The sequence below is a fragment of the Mustela putorius genome, unplaced genomic scaffold, assembly GCF_011764305.1.
Source record: "Mustela putorius furo isolate JIRA1106 unplaced genomic scaffold, ASM1176430v1.1 tig00000759_pilon_pilon_pilon, whole genome shotgun sequence".
NCBI classification, from domain to species: domain Eukaryota; kingdom Metazoa; phylum Chordata; class Mammalia; order Carnivora; family Mustelidae; genus Mustela; species Mustela putorius.
Genome location: NW_025421467.1, coordinates 393,175 through 411,636, shown reverse-complemented (window position 1 = coordinate 411,636; position 18,462 = coordinate 393,175). Strand labels below are relative to the sequence as shown.

At 36.0% G+C, this 18,462-nt stretch overlaps 1 protein-coding gene across 4 annotated transcripts in view; it reads left to right on the top strand.

The window, feature by feature from the left end:
• MAP3K7 (mitogen-activated protein kinase kinase kinase 7) overlaps positions 1-18,462 on the top strand; it is a 76,693-nt gene that overhangs the window by 26,045 nt on the left and 32,186 nt on the right. For 3 of the 4 annotated variants that reach the window (XR_200542.3, XR_006607894.1, XM_004766891.3), the window contains exons 6-12: positions 2,452-2,576; positions 5,524-5,652; positions 7,411-7,541; positions 9,344-9,425; positions 12,115-12,245; positions 12,919-13,048; positions 16,604-16,684. Coding sequence is in view for 2 of the 4 variants with exons in the window: in XM_004766891.3 (XP_004766948.1) it covers positions 2,452-2,576; positions 5,524-5,652; positions 7,411-7,541; positions 9,344-9,425; positions 12,115-12,245; positions 12,919-13,048; positions 16,604-16,684 (809 nt within the window). In the remaining 2 variants the exon portion in view is untranslated. The remainder of the gene's footprint in view (positions 1-2,451; positions 2,577-5,523; positions 5,653-7,410; positions 7,542-9,343; positions 9,426-12,114; positions 12,246-12,918; positions 13,049-16,603; positions 16,685-18,462) is intronic. The other variant, XM_004766892.3, reaches the window with a different exon arrangement.

Sequence of the window (18,462 nt, the reverse complement as noted above, 5' to 3'; positions counted from 1 at the left end):
TTTAGATTTTATTTATTTGAGAGAGAGACAGTGAGAGCGAGCATGAGCGAGGAGAAGGTCAGAGGGAGAAGCAGACTCCCCATGGAGCTGGGAGCCCGATGCGGGACTCGATCCTGGGATTCCAGGATCATGACCTGAGCCGAAGGCAGTCGTCCAACCATCTGAGCCACTCAGGCATCCCTCTTTTACACTTTTAAAATGCTTTATATTGATTTCAGTTTTTATAGGAATAATAAGTTACATTGGGATATAAAAAAACCTAAAACTCTGAGTATCAGTTTCTTTAAAGGAATCCTAATAGCTGGGAATATTAGTTAAAACCAGCTTCTGTAGCTAATACTGGGCCTATCACAAGAGAAATTTATTGCTCATGCATGTGAAATCCAAAAGAGGGGTTCCTGTTTGGCAAATGATCTTCCATATTGTCATTCAAGGACCCAGTTAAGCTCCCTCCGTTTTGTACTTCTGCCGTCATCCAGGACTTTGGGAACTTAAGCATTCAGCCAGCAGATAAACAGAATGGAGATCCCATATGAGAGGTTTTTTGAACAAGGTCTGGAAGTGACCCTCCCACTACCTACGTATCAGTGGCCACAACCCAGTCTTAGGTATAATTACCTACAGTAGAAGTTGGGAAATGTCTTGTATGCCCCAGAGGAAGAAGGGGATGGCTTTTATGAGCGATGGCCAGTCCCAGTCACCCGGAGTATTTACTGCTCTAACCACCGGTTAGAACCACTCACGGCTCTTTGCCAGTTAAACGTCCCAAAGGCTCTAACAGTCACCATCCAGTTCACCATCCGGATGAACAGCTCAGGATGACATGCAGTCCTCCCCCTGGTCTGGATGTGGCCTTCCATAGTTTGGAAACAAATGAATTGAAAGGACAAGTTGTCTGTCACTTCTCTCTCTCCCCATTCACCCAATACATAATAACTAAAAGATGGGACAATCAGTAAAACTTTCCACTCGGGAAAGGGAAGCATGGAGGCATACAGTAGTTCCTAGTCTCTAGGGGTGAAGTCTTGGCATTGTCTGGTCCCTCTGCCCTGGATTTGTTAGAGAGGTCTTGATCAGACCTTTGGCCCTTGAAAAGGAACTCCCTTATCCATTGCTCATGATTCCAAGCTTCACCCTTTGTGGGTTCCCCCTTGTGCATTCTTTATACCATGCCAGATGTGGGTATTGGTGTATACTCTCCTCCAAAGCTGTACAGATTTCCCAGCTGCACACTGGTTATGAAAATCTGGGCTCCTGAGGATTGTTGTAAGACTCAAAATAATCAAAAGTCTTATTTAGAAATTTGTGGTTCATTTGACAGTATTAATTTCCTCAAGAGTAGGCTTATGATCACCCTGGTTCCAGTCAATTTCATACGCCTGTGACTATTACCAGAATTCTTTCTTAGGCAAAATATTGAACCTGGTTTATTTGATTTCTGGCCACATTGCCTTTTCTTAATGGAACGTTTTAATTAAACTATTACGTTCAGGTGGAAGTGCTTTCTCTTAATTTGTTCTTTGTTGCAGTATTGAGTCTTAAGGGCTTTTGTCAGTCTTATTTCCTGCTATTTGGAGTTTAGAAGCAGTCAGCTTTTCCAGTCCTTCCAGATTATCATAGGAGACAATTTTTACAAAATGTTTTGCCATGTCATTACATGGATCTGTATCATTCCAGCTTCCAGTTTTAGCTTTCTTGCTGCCTGTTGCTAAGCTAATATCAAATATATTAGATTTTTGTTATAGCAGCATCCACTTCTATACCAGTTTCTTATATCAGTTAGAGTTGCACTGTTAACAGTAGGTAAGCTCTGAAATCTCATGGTTTTACAAAATACAAGTTTGTTTTTTTTTTCACTCATGTGAAGTCCAAAATGAAATAGTGAGTTTCTCATGTGGTGGCTCAGGATCCCAGGCTCCTTGTAGCTCAAAATCCTCTGCACTCCATGGCATATGAGGAAAGGAAAAGGAATATATATATGTGAGAGATTTTTATGGCCAAGCTTAAAAGGGAAGTACATCACTTCCACCTACAGCCCATTGGCTTGAAAAACACTGCAGTAGGTAAATTGAATTTAGGGGGCAAGTGACTTAGAAAAGTGTTGATATCCATTTACTTCCATTTTAGAACACATAATGTTGACCTACTAGAACTTTTTTAAATGCATATTTTATTTTGGCCCAGAGAGATGTATAGTCAGGAAAGATTATGAAGATAGAGATGAAGACATCAAAATGTGGATCTAGCAGTCTCCCTGAGAACTAGGTTAAGGTAATTTATTTTTTGCTAACATTCCTCTGAACCAATGAGCTATTAGAGTGACCAAGAAGTGTTTGACAAAAGTTGATGACATTTTGCTTAACCATTTCTATTACCACAAATGCCTCCTCTTTTATTGTAGATAATCAAGTGTTGGTCTTACAACCTTTGTTTTTGTTGTTTTGTAAACAGCTTGCTGCTGGTTGCAGGCGGGACAGTATTAAAAATCTGTGACTTTGGTACAGCCTGTGACATTCAGACTCATATGACCAATAACAAGGGGAGTGCTGCTTGGATGGCACCTGAGGTTTTTGAAGGTAAATAACAAAAGCATGTCGTGATTGATAATCTGCCTTCTCTGTACATCCAGAGTGTGTTTATGGCTTTACCCTGTTTCAGTGGTTTTATTTCTGCACAATACATACTGGAAAGGATATACAGTTGACCCTTGAACAACATAGAAGTTATTGGTGCTAACCATCCTGTGCAGTTGGAAATCCACATGTAACTTTTGACTCCCCCAAGCTTAAATACTTAAAGACAACTATTGACCATGAGCATTAGTGACAAAATAAACAGCCTTTTAACACACATTTATGTATGTATTATATTCTATATTCTTACACAAAAATAAACTGAAAAAAGAAAGTATTATTAAGAAAACAGTAAGGGAACTACATTTATAGTAGTTCTGTATTTCTCAAAAAAAAAAAAAATCACATTTAAGTAGACCTCTGCAATTCATACAAGTATTCACAGGTCAACTGTATTAAAGTCTAAGAGGCAGTAAATAAATACAGCTCTAGATCTTAAATCTCATAGCAAGATTTGTGTTGTCTAGCAGTGACCTATGTAAGTTCAAGTATATGTACATTTAAGCCTCATGTTCATATTCCACCTACTGCAACTATAAAACGTGCCTATTTTTAACCTGAAAATCAGTATTCATGGTGCTTTCATGGTTATTTGCAGGCATGTATAGAGCAGGGCAACATTTTGAGTCGTCCAACATATGTTCCCAGCTAAGTAGAAAGACAACACACTGCCTTCTGATTTCGGCTCTTATATTGTGTCATGTTAATGATCTGCTTAGTGCTGTGTTTTTTTCATTTTTATGCGCTTTTTGTTGGTGATTTCGCTGTTTAAGATGGCCTCCAAGAGCAGCATTGAAGTGCTTTCTAGTGGTTCTAAGTATAACAAGGCTGTGATATGTCTTAACAGAGAAATATGCTAGCTAATCTTTATTCAGACAGGAGTTATAGTGCTGTTCCATTAGGTTAATGTTAATGAACTCACATATATATTAAATAAGGTGTCTTTAACAGAAACCCATATGAAACAAGGTTATATACTGATCAGTGACATTAGGAGGTTCACGGGAACCTAACCCTGATTGCCCCCATTAGCAAATGACTCAGCTTTCACTAGTCCAGTCTTCACAGAAACTTTATAGAACATAAACACCAAGAATAACAAGAATCAGCTGTACTTTGCATTGATTTTCTAGCAATTAAAAACTGGCAGTCTCAGTGAACATGCCTTAAAAGGATTGCAAGTAATTTGGTAGAAATATGATACTGAGAAAGACTAGTAAAGGATGAGATGTTTAATTTCTTTTACATCTCTGTATTTCACTCAAGTTCTAAAAGAACAATCCATAAATTCCATAATACCTTTCTGTATGAAAACATCAAGTTATCTTTTAAATGAGAAAAGTTGAACTGAAGATGTGTGATTTGTGTGTTAGAAAGTATGTCCATTAAATTCAGACATGTTCAGTAATCAGATTCTGATTATGGCTTATGTCTTTTATTTTTGATGAATTCAAAGTTTGTTTCTTTGTTTTTAGCCACCTGAGAGAAAGAGAAATTTGCCGTGCCGTTGGTCTCTTGAGTGGAACTGTTTTGCCATAAAATTCAGTTAAAAAGTGAATGAACCAGCAGATGTTAAATTGTACAAAATTAAATAGTGCTTTCTGTTTTTAAGTTCATATACAGAATACATTGATTTAAAACTATACAATGTTTTAAAATATTTTATTTATTTGTTTGATAAGAGGGTGTGTCAAGCAGAGGGAGAGGGAAAATCAGGCTCTCCATGGAGCAGGGAGCCCTGTATGGGGCTCGATCCCAGGACCATGGGATTGTGACCTGAGCTGAAGGCAGAAGCTTAACTGACTGAGCCATATAGGCACCCCTGAAACAATTCATTTAAAATGCTTTTCTGTGAGATCAGATCACAAAGTATTACTGTAATGTGAAGAGCAAAAAGACTTACTTATACCAGAGGCCAGAAATAATTCAGAGTAATAAAGTTCATACTGTAAGGCTATAGTGATTTCTTCATTTCTGAAAGATGTCAGTCCCTATTACCCAAATTAGACTTTAATATTTTAGTGCTTACAGTGTACTTCTTAGTGCATGTGTGGTACTATAGTCATTCTTAAATGGATTTTAGGGGTTTGGGCAGGTTTTTTTGCTGTTTATTTTGTTAATTGGCCCAGTTTAGTGATCCTATAAATTTTGTAGCATAATCTGCTTACTATAAATTTGTTATCCATCATTTTCACTGCTTACAACTTTAAAGTTTGCAAATTAAGAATTTTGTCTTGCCAGATATTGAAAAGAAAGTTTTATCATTTAATTAGAAATTTCTTCTGCTATGATAGTAGAGTAATGAATGGGGTAGGAAAATTTAAGAATGAAATTAAATTCTTAAAATGAAAGAAAGGAGGGGTGCCTTTGCTCAGTGGGTTAAAGCCTCTGCCTTCAGCTCAGGTCATGATCCCAGGGTCCTGGGATCGAGCCCCGCATGGGGCTCTCTGCTCGGCAGGGAGCCTGCTTCCTTTCCTCTCTCTCTGCCTGTCTCTCTGCCTACTTGTGATCTCTGTCTATGAAATAAATACATAAAATCTTAAAAAAAAAAAATGAAAGAAAGGAAAGTACAAATGTCTTATACTCTGCCCCACAGAAAGTGAAAGTGAATAAATAAAAGACAAATCCTGTGGCTCTCCATGAAAAGGTAGAAAATGACCACCTTTCTAAAGTGGATTTTTTTAGTGCATCATTAATATTCAGTTCACAAATAAATGTTTTGTTGCAGAGACTTAAGTTACTTAAGAAATTAAGAAAGTAATTTCTCAGCTATACATGCAGCATCCTCCTGTTTTTGTACATAGCGCTCATTCTTAAAAATTTATGAAAGCAGTTGTTCCTGTAAGTCATGTGAAAAAGAGTCTTGAAATTATACCACCTTTTTCTTTAGGTAGCAATTACAGTGAAAAATGTGATGTCTTCAGCTGGGGTATTATCCTTTGGGAAGTGATAACACGTCGGAAACCCTTTGATGAGATTGGTGGCCCAGCTTTCCGTATCATGTGGGCTGTTCATAACGGTTCGTAAAAAGAAATTTTTCTTTTATATATTTTGTATATTTTCTTTCTGGACAATTGTATCTACCCCAAAGAAGACCATTTACCTCTAACATTAAAATGTCCAATTCTTTGTTACCAGAATACTTTGCTGTCATCAGTCTCCTACCCTCCTTCTCACCCCCAGAATCAGGTAGGGCAGTACTGAGAGTGGTCCTGTCCTTTGCCCAAGGCTAAGGAGGTCTGCTGATCCTGCTAATTAAGGAAAGGCCATCAGTAGACAGACAGAGCCCACTACCTAGTTTGGCTTTCTCTAGGGGATAGAGAAACTTCAGATTGGACTCTGTGGAGAAAATAAAACTTAAAAATAAATAAATAAATAAAATCTTTATCAAGGTTAAGGTAATTGAGGAGGTATAGCCTTTTCTCCTGAGGGAGCAAAGAATAATAATAAGAATTGTTACTTCAGCTATTCATAAAAGCAAAACACAAAGTGCTTTACATATGCTTTCTTTTTATCTTCTCATTAATCCTTATAAGGGGAGTATGTTATTGCTTCATTTAACAGTTATACGATTTTACAGAAACCAAGACTTAGAGAGGAAAAGGAAGTTACTCAGGGTCATTAGATTAGTAAAGTATTGCTGGGATCCCCATCCAGATCTTCCTGATTCCCAGTGTCCCTATTTTTAACTTACATTGACTTATGAACTCAGTGTCCTTTATCCCTCCTGCTTTTTTTAGACATGTAGCTGTGATGTTTCTAACCACTGAGGATATTCTTCATTAATCAAGTTATTTCACATTTGATTTGGGAAAATAAACTCTTCATGGAGGGAAATTGCTTAACCTTTTTTATTTTTATATCATTCTCTATTATTTAATTTCTGTCAATTGGTTATAATCATTGTGATTATGGCATTTAAATTTTATTGGCATTTTAGTACACTATTCCACAGATCATAAAAATACCTGCCTAACTAGGTCATTCATAGACTTGTCAAACAGTACCATCATATGAGTAATCCTAAGTGTTCTTTTTAGTTTCCTGTACTGTCTTTCATTTTACTGCCTTTAATGTCATTGTAGAGAAAGCTGGAGCATTGACTAAGACAATGTGTTTTGTTTTTTTATTAATTGTCAGTAAATAATTGACTGTCAGGGAAGTACAGAATAAAAGAACTAACTTGTTGTTAAAATTACAAAGATTTCATTATATTTGAGGCTCTTTTTCAGTTAGGGACCTTTCTATTAATCTTGGTAATTACACAAAAATTGACAGTTTTCAGTTGGTGAAGTGATGGATTCACAGCAGCCAGAAAGGTCTGGCACTGACAAAAGAGTCATTTAGAGATCAGTGAGTATAACATCATAGTTGATGACTTTTCTGTTATGGAAGGTGATTTTTCAAACACATTTGAAATTTTTATAGTGAATCTGAAAACCTGCCTAGTTCAAGTAAGATTACCTCAAAGCACCCATTAAGCCATTATTACTTGTTAAAAGAACGATGTTTAGAACAAATGAGATATTATTTCTCAGTCTTACTCCTACTGTACTACATATAAAAATTTTAATTTAACTTTGCAAAAGGTGTACCTTCCCCTTCATGAAAATATAATGTAAACTTAATAGATTAAAAAATGTACTTTTATTATTCCAAAATAAATCTTAAATTACAAGATCTATAAAATAAATACTGTATTGGGAGTACATATAAAAAGCTTACACCATTCTTTGGGTAAATCCATTCTTTCTCCCCTTCTAATTTTCAATTATAGGTACTCGACCACCACTGATCAAAAATTTACCTAAGCCCATTGAGAGCCTGATGACTCGTTGTTGGTCTAAAGATCCTTCTCAGCGCCCTTCAATGGAGGAAATTGTGAAAATAATGACTCACTTGATGCGGGTATAATCCTTCTTTTGAGGGGCTTTGGATTTAGGGGAATTTGATATATACTGAGTTTGGGATTTTAAAGTGAAAAGACATATTGCTGTTTTCTGCTTTATACTTTCCTGTATTGTCCAAGTTAGAATGGGCATTTATTATTCATATAATCAGAGGAGAAGACTTATTTTGGGGGGAAAATCTAGTTCTTTATAATGGAAGGGTAGCTTAACTAGATTTCTGAACTTTTTCCTCCTGCTTAATTTAGTGAACAAATGTGTTTGTGTGGGTCCCTGTTGCCTCATCTGTAATCTGAGAAGCTAAATTAGATGTCTTTATACAGGACTTGGTATTTTCTTACTCTAATACTTGACAGACTAAATTTGAAATTTTCTTGAGGATAAATCTTCATCAAGCAGTCTAATTTATGTAAGGCAATATAATGGTTGTATTCCCAGACACATGTATCTCATGATTTTTATCTTTTGGTGTTTCATTACATATTTTTAGCTTTTCTTGTACCATTAAAAACTTAAACATCTAGGATTTAATAGAAATTTTTAATTTAGAAGAATCCTTTCAAATGATTATCAAAATTTTTTAGTCTATAAGCAGACACTTGAAATTATTTGAATAATTTTAGGCCTCTAGTTTTTGGTACATTAACAAATCTCCCAAGTGGTACTTTGACTTTAAAAGTTCACATACTTATGAAAGTGCCTGAATTTTAGAACAGTAGAATAATTTCTGCTCGGTAGAAGAACCTTTCAGTCTCCTTAAATGTAGACTTCCTAGATGGTCAAAGATTTGTTTATTCTACTGAAAATGATTTAGGCAAACAAAGCTTGAACTAATTTGATTAAAGTTTAACCCATCATATGTGGGTACCAGCTATATGTAGAATTTTAGGCCCTAAGATGTGCTTATAAGAAAACAACTTAGTTTCCATAGTAAGATACCTTAAAACACTGGGATATATAAATTGTTCAGATTGTAATTGTACTTATATCCACTTTGTCTGATTTGAAAAGAACACCTTTCTTTTTTTCCCTGAATTCTAGGTTGTTGTTGTTTTTTTAAGATTTTATTTATTTATTTGACAGAGATCACAAGTAGGCAGAGAGGCAGGCAGAGAGGTGGGGGGAAGCAGGCTCCCTGGTGAGCAGAGAGCCCCATGCAGGGCTCGATCCCAGGACGCTAAGATCATGACCCGAGCCAAAGGCAGAGGCTTTAACCCACTGAACCACCCAGGCGCCCCCTGAATTTTAATTTTTGACAAGCAAAATTTCCAATATTGTATCTCCATTTTATAGAGGAACAGCATTAATCTGTCTTTGATATTCAAAATATTCTAAATATTATTCTCTGACATACCAAACTCAGTTGCCAGACTGACAATAATTTTAACAATTTGAAAGTTTGTATCGGTGCTATGAGAACATAAGTACATTTTACCTAATTATGAGGAATGATACTATTATATTTGATATGTTCCTCTGGAAAAATATTGCTGTTTTCTTGAGGAGTATCTAGGCTCTGTGTAAAATAGATACTACTTAAGTACATACACAGCATTGATCACAGTTGAAATTTAAAAGAGTAGCACATTATCATCATCTTTGCAAGTTAACAAACTTAAGGCATATACTGAGTTTAGACCTCTATAAATTCAGTATATGCCATAGGGAAAATAAAGCACCATCTCCGCCACTTTCACCTCCCAGGACAAGGAAATAATTAATGTGTATTCTTCAAGTTAATTCTTACAGTATTTATTCTGTATTAAAGAAATTTTAAATTTTGGTTTCCTTTTTCATATATAGTACTTTCCAGGAGCAGATGAGCCATTACAGTACCCTTGTCAGTATTCAGATGAAGGACAGAGCAACTCTGCTACCAGTACAGGTAAATGGATAGATCGGAAGAATAATAACTTGATTTTTTTTTGTCTCTGTTCCCATGAAATTATAATCAAGAGGCAATGAATGATGTCTCCATTTGCATTTTAATTTCTTCATTTCATATGATTGACTGCAATTTGGATTTCCAGGTGCATCATTCTTCAGGAAGGTACCCAGATTAAAGAGTTACTAAAGTCTCGCTTCCAAGTCTTAGAATTCTTGTATAGTTAAATATAAAAAGATAGTATATTGTATTGCTGGGAATGTCATTCTTTATTTGAAAAATAATCATTTTTATACAGATATGGGTAAATCAAATAATATTAGAAATCATTATAAATTTTAAAAACTGCATATTTTTTATCATGAACACTCTTCTTTTTGGTCTTTATAGAAGAGTCTATACAAACTCTTATTTAAGAACTCTTATTTTTAGTTCAAAGTTCCTTAGTTTTCTAAATACAAAGTAGTAGTGGGTTCTGTAGTTTGTGATCATCAGAAGAGACAGTAGAAATAAGTCTCTAACTTAGAAAAACTGTGCTTTTCAAAATATATGGCATTTTAAGCACTTATTAATTTAATTACAACTAAAAGATACATGTGCATATATACACATATATTTATCCTGTACTTAAAATTTTATTTTTACTGAAAAATAATTTTGCTGATATTTCCTTCACCTCAAAAATAATTACCTTTATTTTAAGCTGGTTTAATATTTTTCCCAAATTCTATTTTTACTGAAAACCTTTAAGTTGCTCTGAATTCTAAAGTGAACTTCTCTAAAACTCCTTTATTTGTTTCTGCCACCACCTCCAAACTCTGTTCCTGTTTAAGTACTGTGACTTTCAGGCCTTTGACCCTTCCGTCTTTTCACTGAGCCACAGTTCTCTTAGATCCTTCCTTTTATCCTCCCTTCACTTACTTCCAGATAGTTATTATAATTTCTTGTCTTAGGCTTGTTTAACTAAACCACAGATGGTTCAGTCTGACACTCGGCTTGCCATTGCCTGTAACTGTGCAACCGAATGTGGCTAGAGACAGCACGTGTTTACTGTCTTCAAATGCTTTAGTGATAGAGTGATGCTGGACAGTTGTACTATAGTTCAGTCTGTCTCCTCTTGCCTAGATGACTTGATTTTACACTTTAGCCTCACTCCTCAAACTTCAAATACCTCCTCTTCACTCCTCACTTTTAGCTGATTCTATTTGCCTATTTCTTTGAAAAATTGGAATGATCAGAAGATAGCTCCCAGAGGCTCCCCCACTACATCTGCCCACCTACCTATGTATCTGTGCCCATCTGCTCTATGTTCTTTTTGTTACTATGGCTGAGCTCTCCACGCTTCTCACCAGAGGCAAGCTTGTCTACTTGTGCCCTATATCCCATCTGCTCTTTGCAGCAGTTCTTCCCTCAGCCCCTTGTATCACCAGCCTTTCTACTGGAATCATTCCCAGGGCATATATAGTCTGTATTTGCATCCTCTTAGCTTCTCTATTCCTCATTCTCTATTGCCCAGTCTATTGAGGCTTTTATTATACCACTACTCCAGAATTGCTCTTGTCAAGGTCACCATTTGTCTCCACATGACTAAATTGAAATGATTTTCAGATCTCATCATTTTTTTAAGGTTTATTTATTTCAGAGGGAGAGAGGGAGCAAGTGCATCCATAAGCATGGGGGAAAGGCAGAGGGAGACGGGGAGAGAATGTTAAGCAGACTCCCTGAAGAGCACAGAGCCTGACTTGGGGCTCCTTCTCATGATCCTGACATGAACCAAAACCAAGTAGTTGGATGCTTAACCAACTGCACCACCCAAGCGCCCCCAGTTCTCATCTTTTTTTGGCTTTCAGCAACATTTGACACAGTTCATTACTTTCTCCTTCTATGTAGCACTTTCTTTAGTTGGTCTCTTGGATATCATACTAGCCTGGATTTCCATCTTCTATCTCTGGCCACTTTCTTGATAGTTTCCTTTGCTGGTAATTTTATCTTCCCAACCTATTCATGTCAGCATGCCTAGGGCTCAGTCATTAATATTCTTTTGCTTATCTCTCTATACTCGTTTCCTCAGTAGTCTTATCCAGTATTACAGCTCTGTATACCATCTGTTTGCTGATATTTTCTTCCCTCCCTGACCTGAACCTCATACTCCTATATCCAACTCCTCTAATAGGAACTGCGTCTGCAGTTTGGCTCAGGTCATGATCCCGGGGTCCTGGGATCCAGCCCCTAGTTGGGCACCCTGCTTGGCAGGAGGCCTGCTTCTCCCTCTTCCACTCTCCCTGCTTGTTCCCTCTTTCGCTGTTTTTCTCTCTGTCAAAATATATACAAATCTTTAATAAGAACTCAAACTTCCCATTTTCCAAAAACTAAGTTCCTGACATTCCCCTCAAATTTACTTCTCCCGTTGTCTTCCCAACTTTGATTAATGGCTGCTCTGATTTACTAGCTGAGGCTAAGAACCTTATAATCATCCTTGATTTTTAGAAGACTAAACATTTTGGTTCCCTTTTTGTGTTATTCTTAAAATTCATTTAAAATGGGTTTGGATTTCTTCATTGGCTTGAAAAGTCTTATTTTGTTCCTGTTCATGTCTTGTTAGTTTAGAAAAGAGTTTAAGTTTCATATTATTGAATGAAGCCTCTGTATTATTCCCAACCTGTAGTCATAAATATTTCTACTTTCCTAGGCTCATTCATGGACATCGCTTCTACAAATACCAGTAATAAAAGTGACACTAATATGGAGCAAGTTCCTGCCACAAATGATACTATTAAACGCTTAGAATCAAAATTGTTGAAAAATCAGGCAAAGCAACAGGTTTGTTTTGTTACTAAAAGTAAAATTATGTGATGACCTTACTAGTAGTCATAACTTTATACTAACTGAAATTATTTGTTATCTTCCATTATACAAATGCTGAATCTTGTTCCAGAAGCAGACAGATAAGAATAGAGGCATAAAATGAGATTCTCCTACCATTTATCACTAATCAAATTATTTTCCCTTCTGATGTTTGCTGCCTTTGCCAACAGTGCAGCTCCCTGCCTGTGATGTTCCCTAACTTTAATGGTTATTAATTAAAAATGTAAAAATGCTAAAAAAAAAAGTAAAATGCTTATTTCTTGGTTCTACTACCCAGTTAAAGGAGTTTGCCCTAAGTCTGTCATTTCATATTGTCCAGATATATTTTTGCTATTATTGGTTTTAAAGTATTTTAAGTGATTTCATCCATCTTACCTGTGGCATTTAGGTTAACTAATAATTGTAGCCTTTAACTCCCAACTCCAGTGACTGCCCTTTCCTAAAGGCCCTTTCTGGAGCTTGCTGTCCCTTACCCTTGCAGCTTCCTCTCCCTTAAAACTTCCCTTTTCTTTCAGAACAGAACAGAATCCATTAAGGATCTCAGGTGATATCTTTCTCATCCTAGGCTGCCCAGGATTTTTCAGTTTAAAGAGCTTCAGTAATTCAAATTGACCTATAATTTTAACAGAGTGAATCAGGACGTTTAAGCTTGGGAGCTTCCCGTGGGAGCAGCGTGGAAAGCTTGCCCCCAACCTCCGAGGGCAAAAGGATGAGTGCTGACATGTCTGAAATAGAAGCCAGGATTGCTGCAACCACAGGTAAAAAGGAAATAAAAATCTGAAGAGGAGTAGAAAGAGTAGTTTTCTTTGTTTCAGTAGTGGGAATATTGGGTTTTTTGTGTCATAAAATTTTTTAAAGCAGGAAATAGGCTTACAAGATACTTTCTAAGCTTCTAGCAGATAATTTATATGTTTTTCTCCAGTTCCAAATAAAGCAGATATGACATGTAAAATTATTTGGATCATAAAATATATTTTTATCAAATGTAATTCTTTCAGCTCGAACATGAACTGAAAATTTAAGTGGAAAATTGAAATTTTGCCAAAACCAGAATGTTTTAGAGGATTTTTAGTGATTCTACTAGAATTTGTGCTGACTTCAAATAATAGCAAATACTTTGTTTTGAAATTAGTAGAAAAATGTACTCTACATCCAAATATGATTTGGCCTTACAATCTGCTCCTCTTCCTTCCAGTAGCAAAAATAGCTAAGTTGGCTGTAGCTAATTCTTTTAATTGCTATATAAAAGATCTTGGTAATTTTATTCAATCTTGGAAAAGCTAGCATTTAAATTACATTTTTTCAGTTCTTAAAAGGATTAATACAAAAGCATTGGTTAGCACAAAAACAATTGCAGTTGACCCTTGAACATCACCCAGGTTCGGGGAATTAACCCGCCATGCATTTGAAAATCCACATGTAGGGTGCCTGCCTGGGTGACTCAGTCATTTGAGTGTCTGACAGGGAGTCTACTTGAGCTCACACTTCCTCTCTCACCCCTCTCCCCCGGCTCATGCTGTCTCCCTACATAAATAAATAAATAAAACCTAATAAAATTAAATAAAGAAATAAATAAATGAAAATCCAGGGGTACCTGGGTGACTCAGTTAAGTGTCTGACTTCAGCTCAGGTCATGATCTGAGGATCAGGGGGTCGAGCCCCATGTCAGGGAAGAGAGACTCAGTGAAGAGCCTGCTTTTCCCTCTCCCTTTGCTCCCCACCCCCTCATGCTCTCGCTCTCATCAAATAAATAAAAATCATTAAAAAAGAAAAAGAAGAAAGAAAGAAAGAAAAAAAAGGAAAGAAAATTCACATGTAACTTTCGACTCTCCCAGAACTTTACTAATATTGACCTGAAGCCTTACCAGTAACAAATAGTTAACACATGTTTTGTATATTATATGTATTTTCTACTGTATTCTTATAGTAAAGTAAACTAGAGAAAAGAACATGTTATTAAGAATATTGTAAGGAAAATAGGAGTACCTGGGTGTCTTAGTTGGTTGGGTGGGCATCTGCCTTTGGCTCGGGTTATGATTCCAGGGTCCTGGGATCGAGCCCCGCATCTGGCTCCCTCTCCCTCTGCTGCTTCCCCTGCTTGTACTCTTTCTTTCTCTGTCAAACAAATAAATAAAATCTTTTAAAAAAAGAAAAAGAATATTGTAAGGAAAATACATTTACAATACTATATGATATATTTTTTAATCACATATAGTTAGACCCACACAATTGAAACCCATATTGTTCAAGGGTCAATTGTATATGTTTTATTACCTGAGTGAACTTGTAACCTTCTTTCTAACCAGGTTTCAGCTTAGTAATGCTGGCTTAATTTGTTTTCTTTCAGTTCTTCCAGGGGTAGAGGGAAGCTAATTATAAAAGTAAATACATTTCTTTTATGGGAAATGTGGAAATGGAAACAAACAACCAAAAAAACAGTTTTTCATAATTGTCCCACTAAGAAATAAACACTTGACAGTTTTGTGTATTTACCTCTGGTCTTTTAACCATATATGTGTATACATGTGTATTTTCATGTATCATGTATTTTCATACACATTTTGTAATTTAGCTAACCAGGTTGGTTGGTTTGTTTGTTTTTTTAGGTCTTTTTTCTTGTTCATTCGTTTTGTTTTGTTTTCTAAATAGAAAATTCTCCCTTTTGTGTGGAGCTCTTTTCAGAAAGAAGTTTTCCAGAGGACCATCATACTGTACTTGTCTTCATCTAATAATGAACACTGATTGTATCAGCATTAGAATCAGCTAGCTGTAACTGAATATTCAGAATAACAGTGTCTTGAACACATAAGCTTTCTTTTTCACACATAAAGAAATTTGAAGGTAGGCTCTAGGATTATTAGGTACCTGAGCTCATCTGTCTCTGGACCACAGTCCTTTTGTGTGGCTTCCATCCTCAAGGTTACTTTGTGCTCCAGAATAGCTATCATAATCGGCAGTCATCACATCCACAGTTTAGGCAGCAAGAAAGGAAAATTAGGGAAAGGCCAAAGGGTCCATGCCCAGACTCTTTCAAGGATCTTTACCAGAAGTTCCCCTTAAAACTTCCATATACATGCCTTCAGCCATAGTAATAGGGTCAAATGGCTACTCATGGCTGCAAGGGAAAAAAGGATCTGTGATTTTTTATCTGGGAACACTGCTGTCCTGAGTAACTTCAGGGTTCTGTTGCTAAGAAGGAGGGAAGAATAGAGATTGGCAGGGTACTGGCAGTCTTGGCCACACAGAAGATCTTTATAAATGATCAAGTTGAATGAAGCTCACCAGCCACTAACAAGCCTTCCTGGTCTCTGAATCACAGGTGTTTTTCTGTGGAGTGAGGGCATCTCAGTGTAGTGGCAGATTGAATAGTGCACACAGTGATAGATCTTCACACTTGGGGAACCTTTTCGCTTGAAGGATATCATTCAAGTTAGAACTGCTAAATAATGATTGCTACTCTAAAAAAAGAAGTGGCGTTATAACGGTTTTTATGTCTTTGCTAGTGTCAATTTTCTAGTCAGGCACTGGTTTATAATTATTCCTTACAGAAGTGATATTTCACTAGCTTAAAAACAACCATATTTAAATTATCCTACCCTCTCTAAATATAGAACAGATGCTGTTGAACATCACTGAATTCTATATAGTTCAGATTTTTTATGATTGTCTTACTTTGAAAAACTCATACTCTCCAGCTTTTAATACTGTTCACATTTAATGGAAAAGCACCTTGAACTTTGGAAAGTACAGTAAATACTCAGTTTAATAGAAGTATACGTAAATATTTATTTACAAAAGCGTAAACATTTCACACTTTAATTCAGTAATTACATTGAATCACAAATTTTACTTTATAGCACACTTCAGGAAACATCTGATTTGAACATCTATTCCTGTGTTTGTGTGATTAAAACAAATATGGCAGCTTATTTCTTTTTAACTCCTCTCTCCCTTCCCACTTTCATCCTAGCCCTCCCATCGCTTATCAGTGATTTCACTTAGGTAGTTTGTTTCTGGGAACATGGTTGAAATTTAGCTTTGTTATTACCCTGCAGCTTTGTTTGTCTCTGTCCTTTTTGTTTTCTTTTCCTGCTAATAAAACCAGTATGTGAAACATCTTTATTGATAGTTTATTTCTCCTAAATCATGCCCTTTCTAAGCATGGATAAAAAGTTAGATAGTTCTGCATGCCATTCTGCATGAAGTATTATTAACATAACTATTTGAAAAGTATTCTGTTTTTGTAGTTAATCATTTTCTGTGTTACTGTTTGTGGTTGTTTGCATGTATACTGTATATATATGTTTTTGCAGCCTATTCCAAGCCTAAACGGGGCCACCGTAAAACTGCTTCATTTGGCAACATTCTGGATGTCCCTGAGATCGTCGTATCAGGTATCATAGACCAACTCAGGTGGTCTAATAGCTGTGGGACCGAAATAATGAGCCCTGGTACTTATAAAATGCTTCTTGCTCCAATTCATCTAGGACATAAAAATAGATACCTTGCATGCAGTAACTAGGAAGACAGATTGAAAACTATACATTTATATATACTGAAGCAGACTTGACAGGATACCTTAAATCTCCAAAAAGGAGGTACGTAGTAAACCTTTTCCCAGAAGGGAGAATACTAGCCTAGAATTTTACCAGCTTGCTCGCTGCTTTTAAATGAGCAGATGAGCTGAACCAAGACTTTTTTGCGCCCAGCAGAAAGAGGAAACAACTATCTGAAAATATTTGTTGTCCCTTGGCTCCTTTTCCTTATTTTCTACTTTTGGGGTTCCCTCTAGGCTTCCTATCCAAGCCTCTTTCTGTTGGTAGCAAGTGAAATTTGAAGTTAAGAAAAAAGAATTGCTAAATACCATTTTGCCTTAACCTAGAAAATAGAAACAAAATAAAACCAAATGAGATTAGCTACATGGTATCCTGCCAAAGAATCATGGTCAATTCTGATTCTTACATGCTATCAAGAGAATCTTCTTGCAAATTTCATGTTTTTATACCTAACTCACACATGGTACTTCAGCATCTCAAATTGGTAAATTTCTTTTATTTGTTATGGTAATAATTTCATAGATGAATCTAAATGACCACATTTGACAGAAACTTAAATGGCATATGTAACCTTCATTATTGGTTAATATATGTCATCATAATTATCATTTATTTCTCCATCTGCTTTGGGTTTTCCTCCACCTCTTCCCCAAAAAGAAATATACAATTTCCCCCACACATATTCATGGGCATGATTTGGGTAAATTCCTCAGCACTCTATACACTGCCTGTAAGTGTGCTTTTAGCATAGTATTGTATCATAGTTGAAAACCTAGAGGTCATTTTCTCCTCTAGTAAAATGAAAAACAAAATAGAAACCATGTCTTTGTTACTTACTACTGATGATATCAGCAGTTATCTGACACAGTGCCTCACACATAGTGTTTAATAAATATGTGCCTATTAAATAAACAAACTGTTACTGACTTCCCATGGCTAGGAACTAGGATACTTACAAAATCTTTATAAATTATAAATTATAAATATGCATAAAACATAAAGAATACAATTCTTAGGCATTCTGTCTATATAAAACCATTTTATATTAAAGTAATTTTTATTCTCTCAAAGTGCTTTTATTCTGTAACACCATCACTATTGCTGTTCAGAGAAAAGAGTTTACCCATTTCTCACATAGTATTTTCATTTATTGAGTCATGGCCTGCTTGCAGAATTAACAGAGTACTTGAGATCATTTTACCTCTGTACTGAAAGGTACAGTGTTTAAGGGAATAATGTTTTGACTATAGAAGTGGGAACACTTAAACATGCATACTATTAAGCTGTGATTACTTTAAATGTTTGAGTGAATCAGTAGAATTTAGAATTTGGCAGTATAATCTTAAGCCATGTCTTATGAATAAGCATTAAGAACACATACACACACATGCATTGAATGATATAGCCAGTACTGTACAAAATAATGAGGGAGACAAAAGAGAATAGTCTTAATGGTTCTTGACCAGGATGAATTTGCCCTCCAGGGGATATTTGGCAACATCTGGAAACATGTTTGGTTGTCACAAGTGGCAGGTGCATATATGGTAAGCAGGACCCTGGGACACTGCTGAACATCCTACAGTGTACCAGATAATCTTCCAAAAGCCAAGAATTAC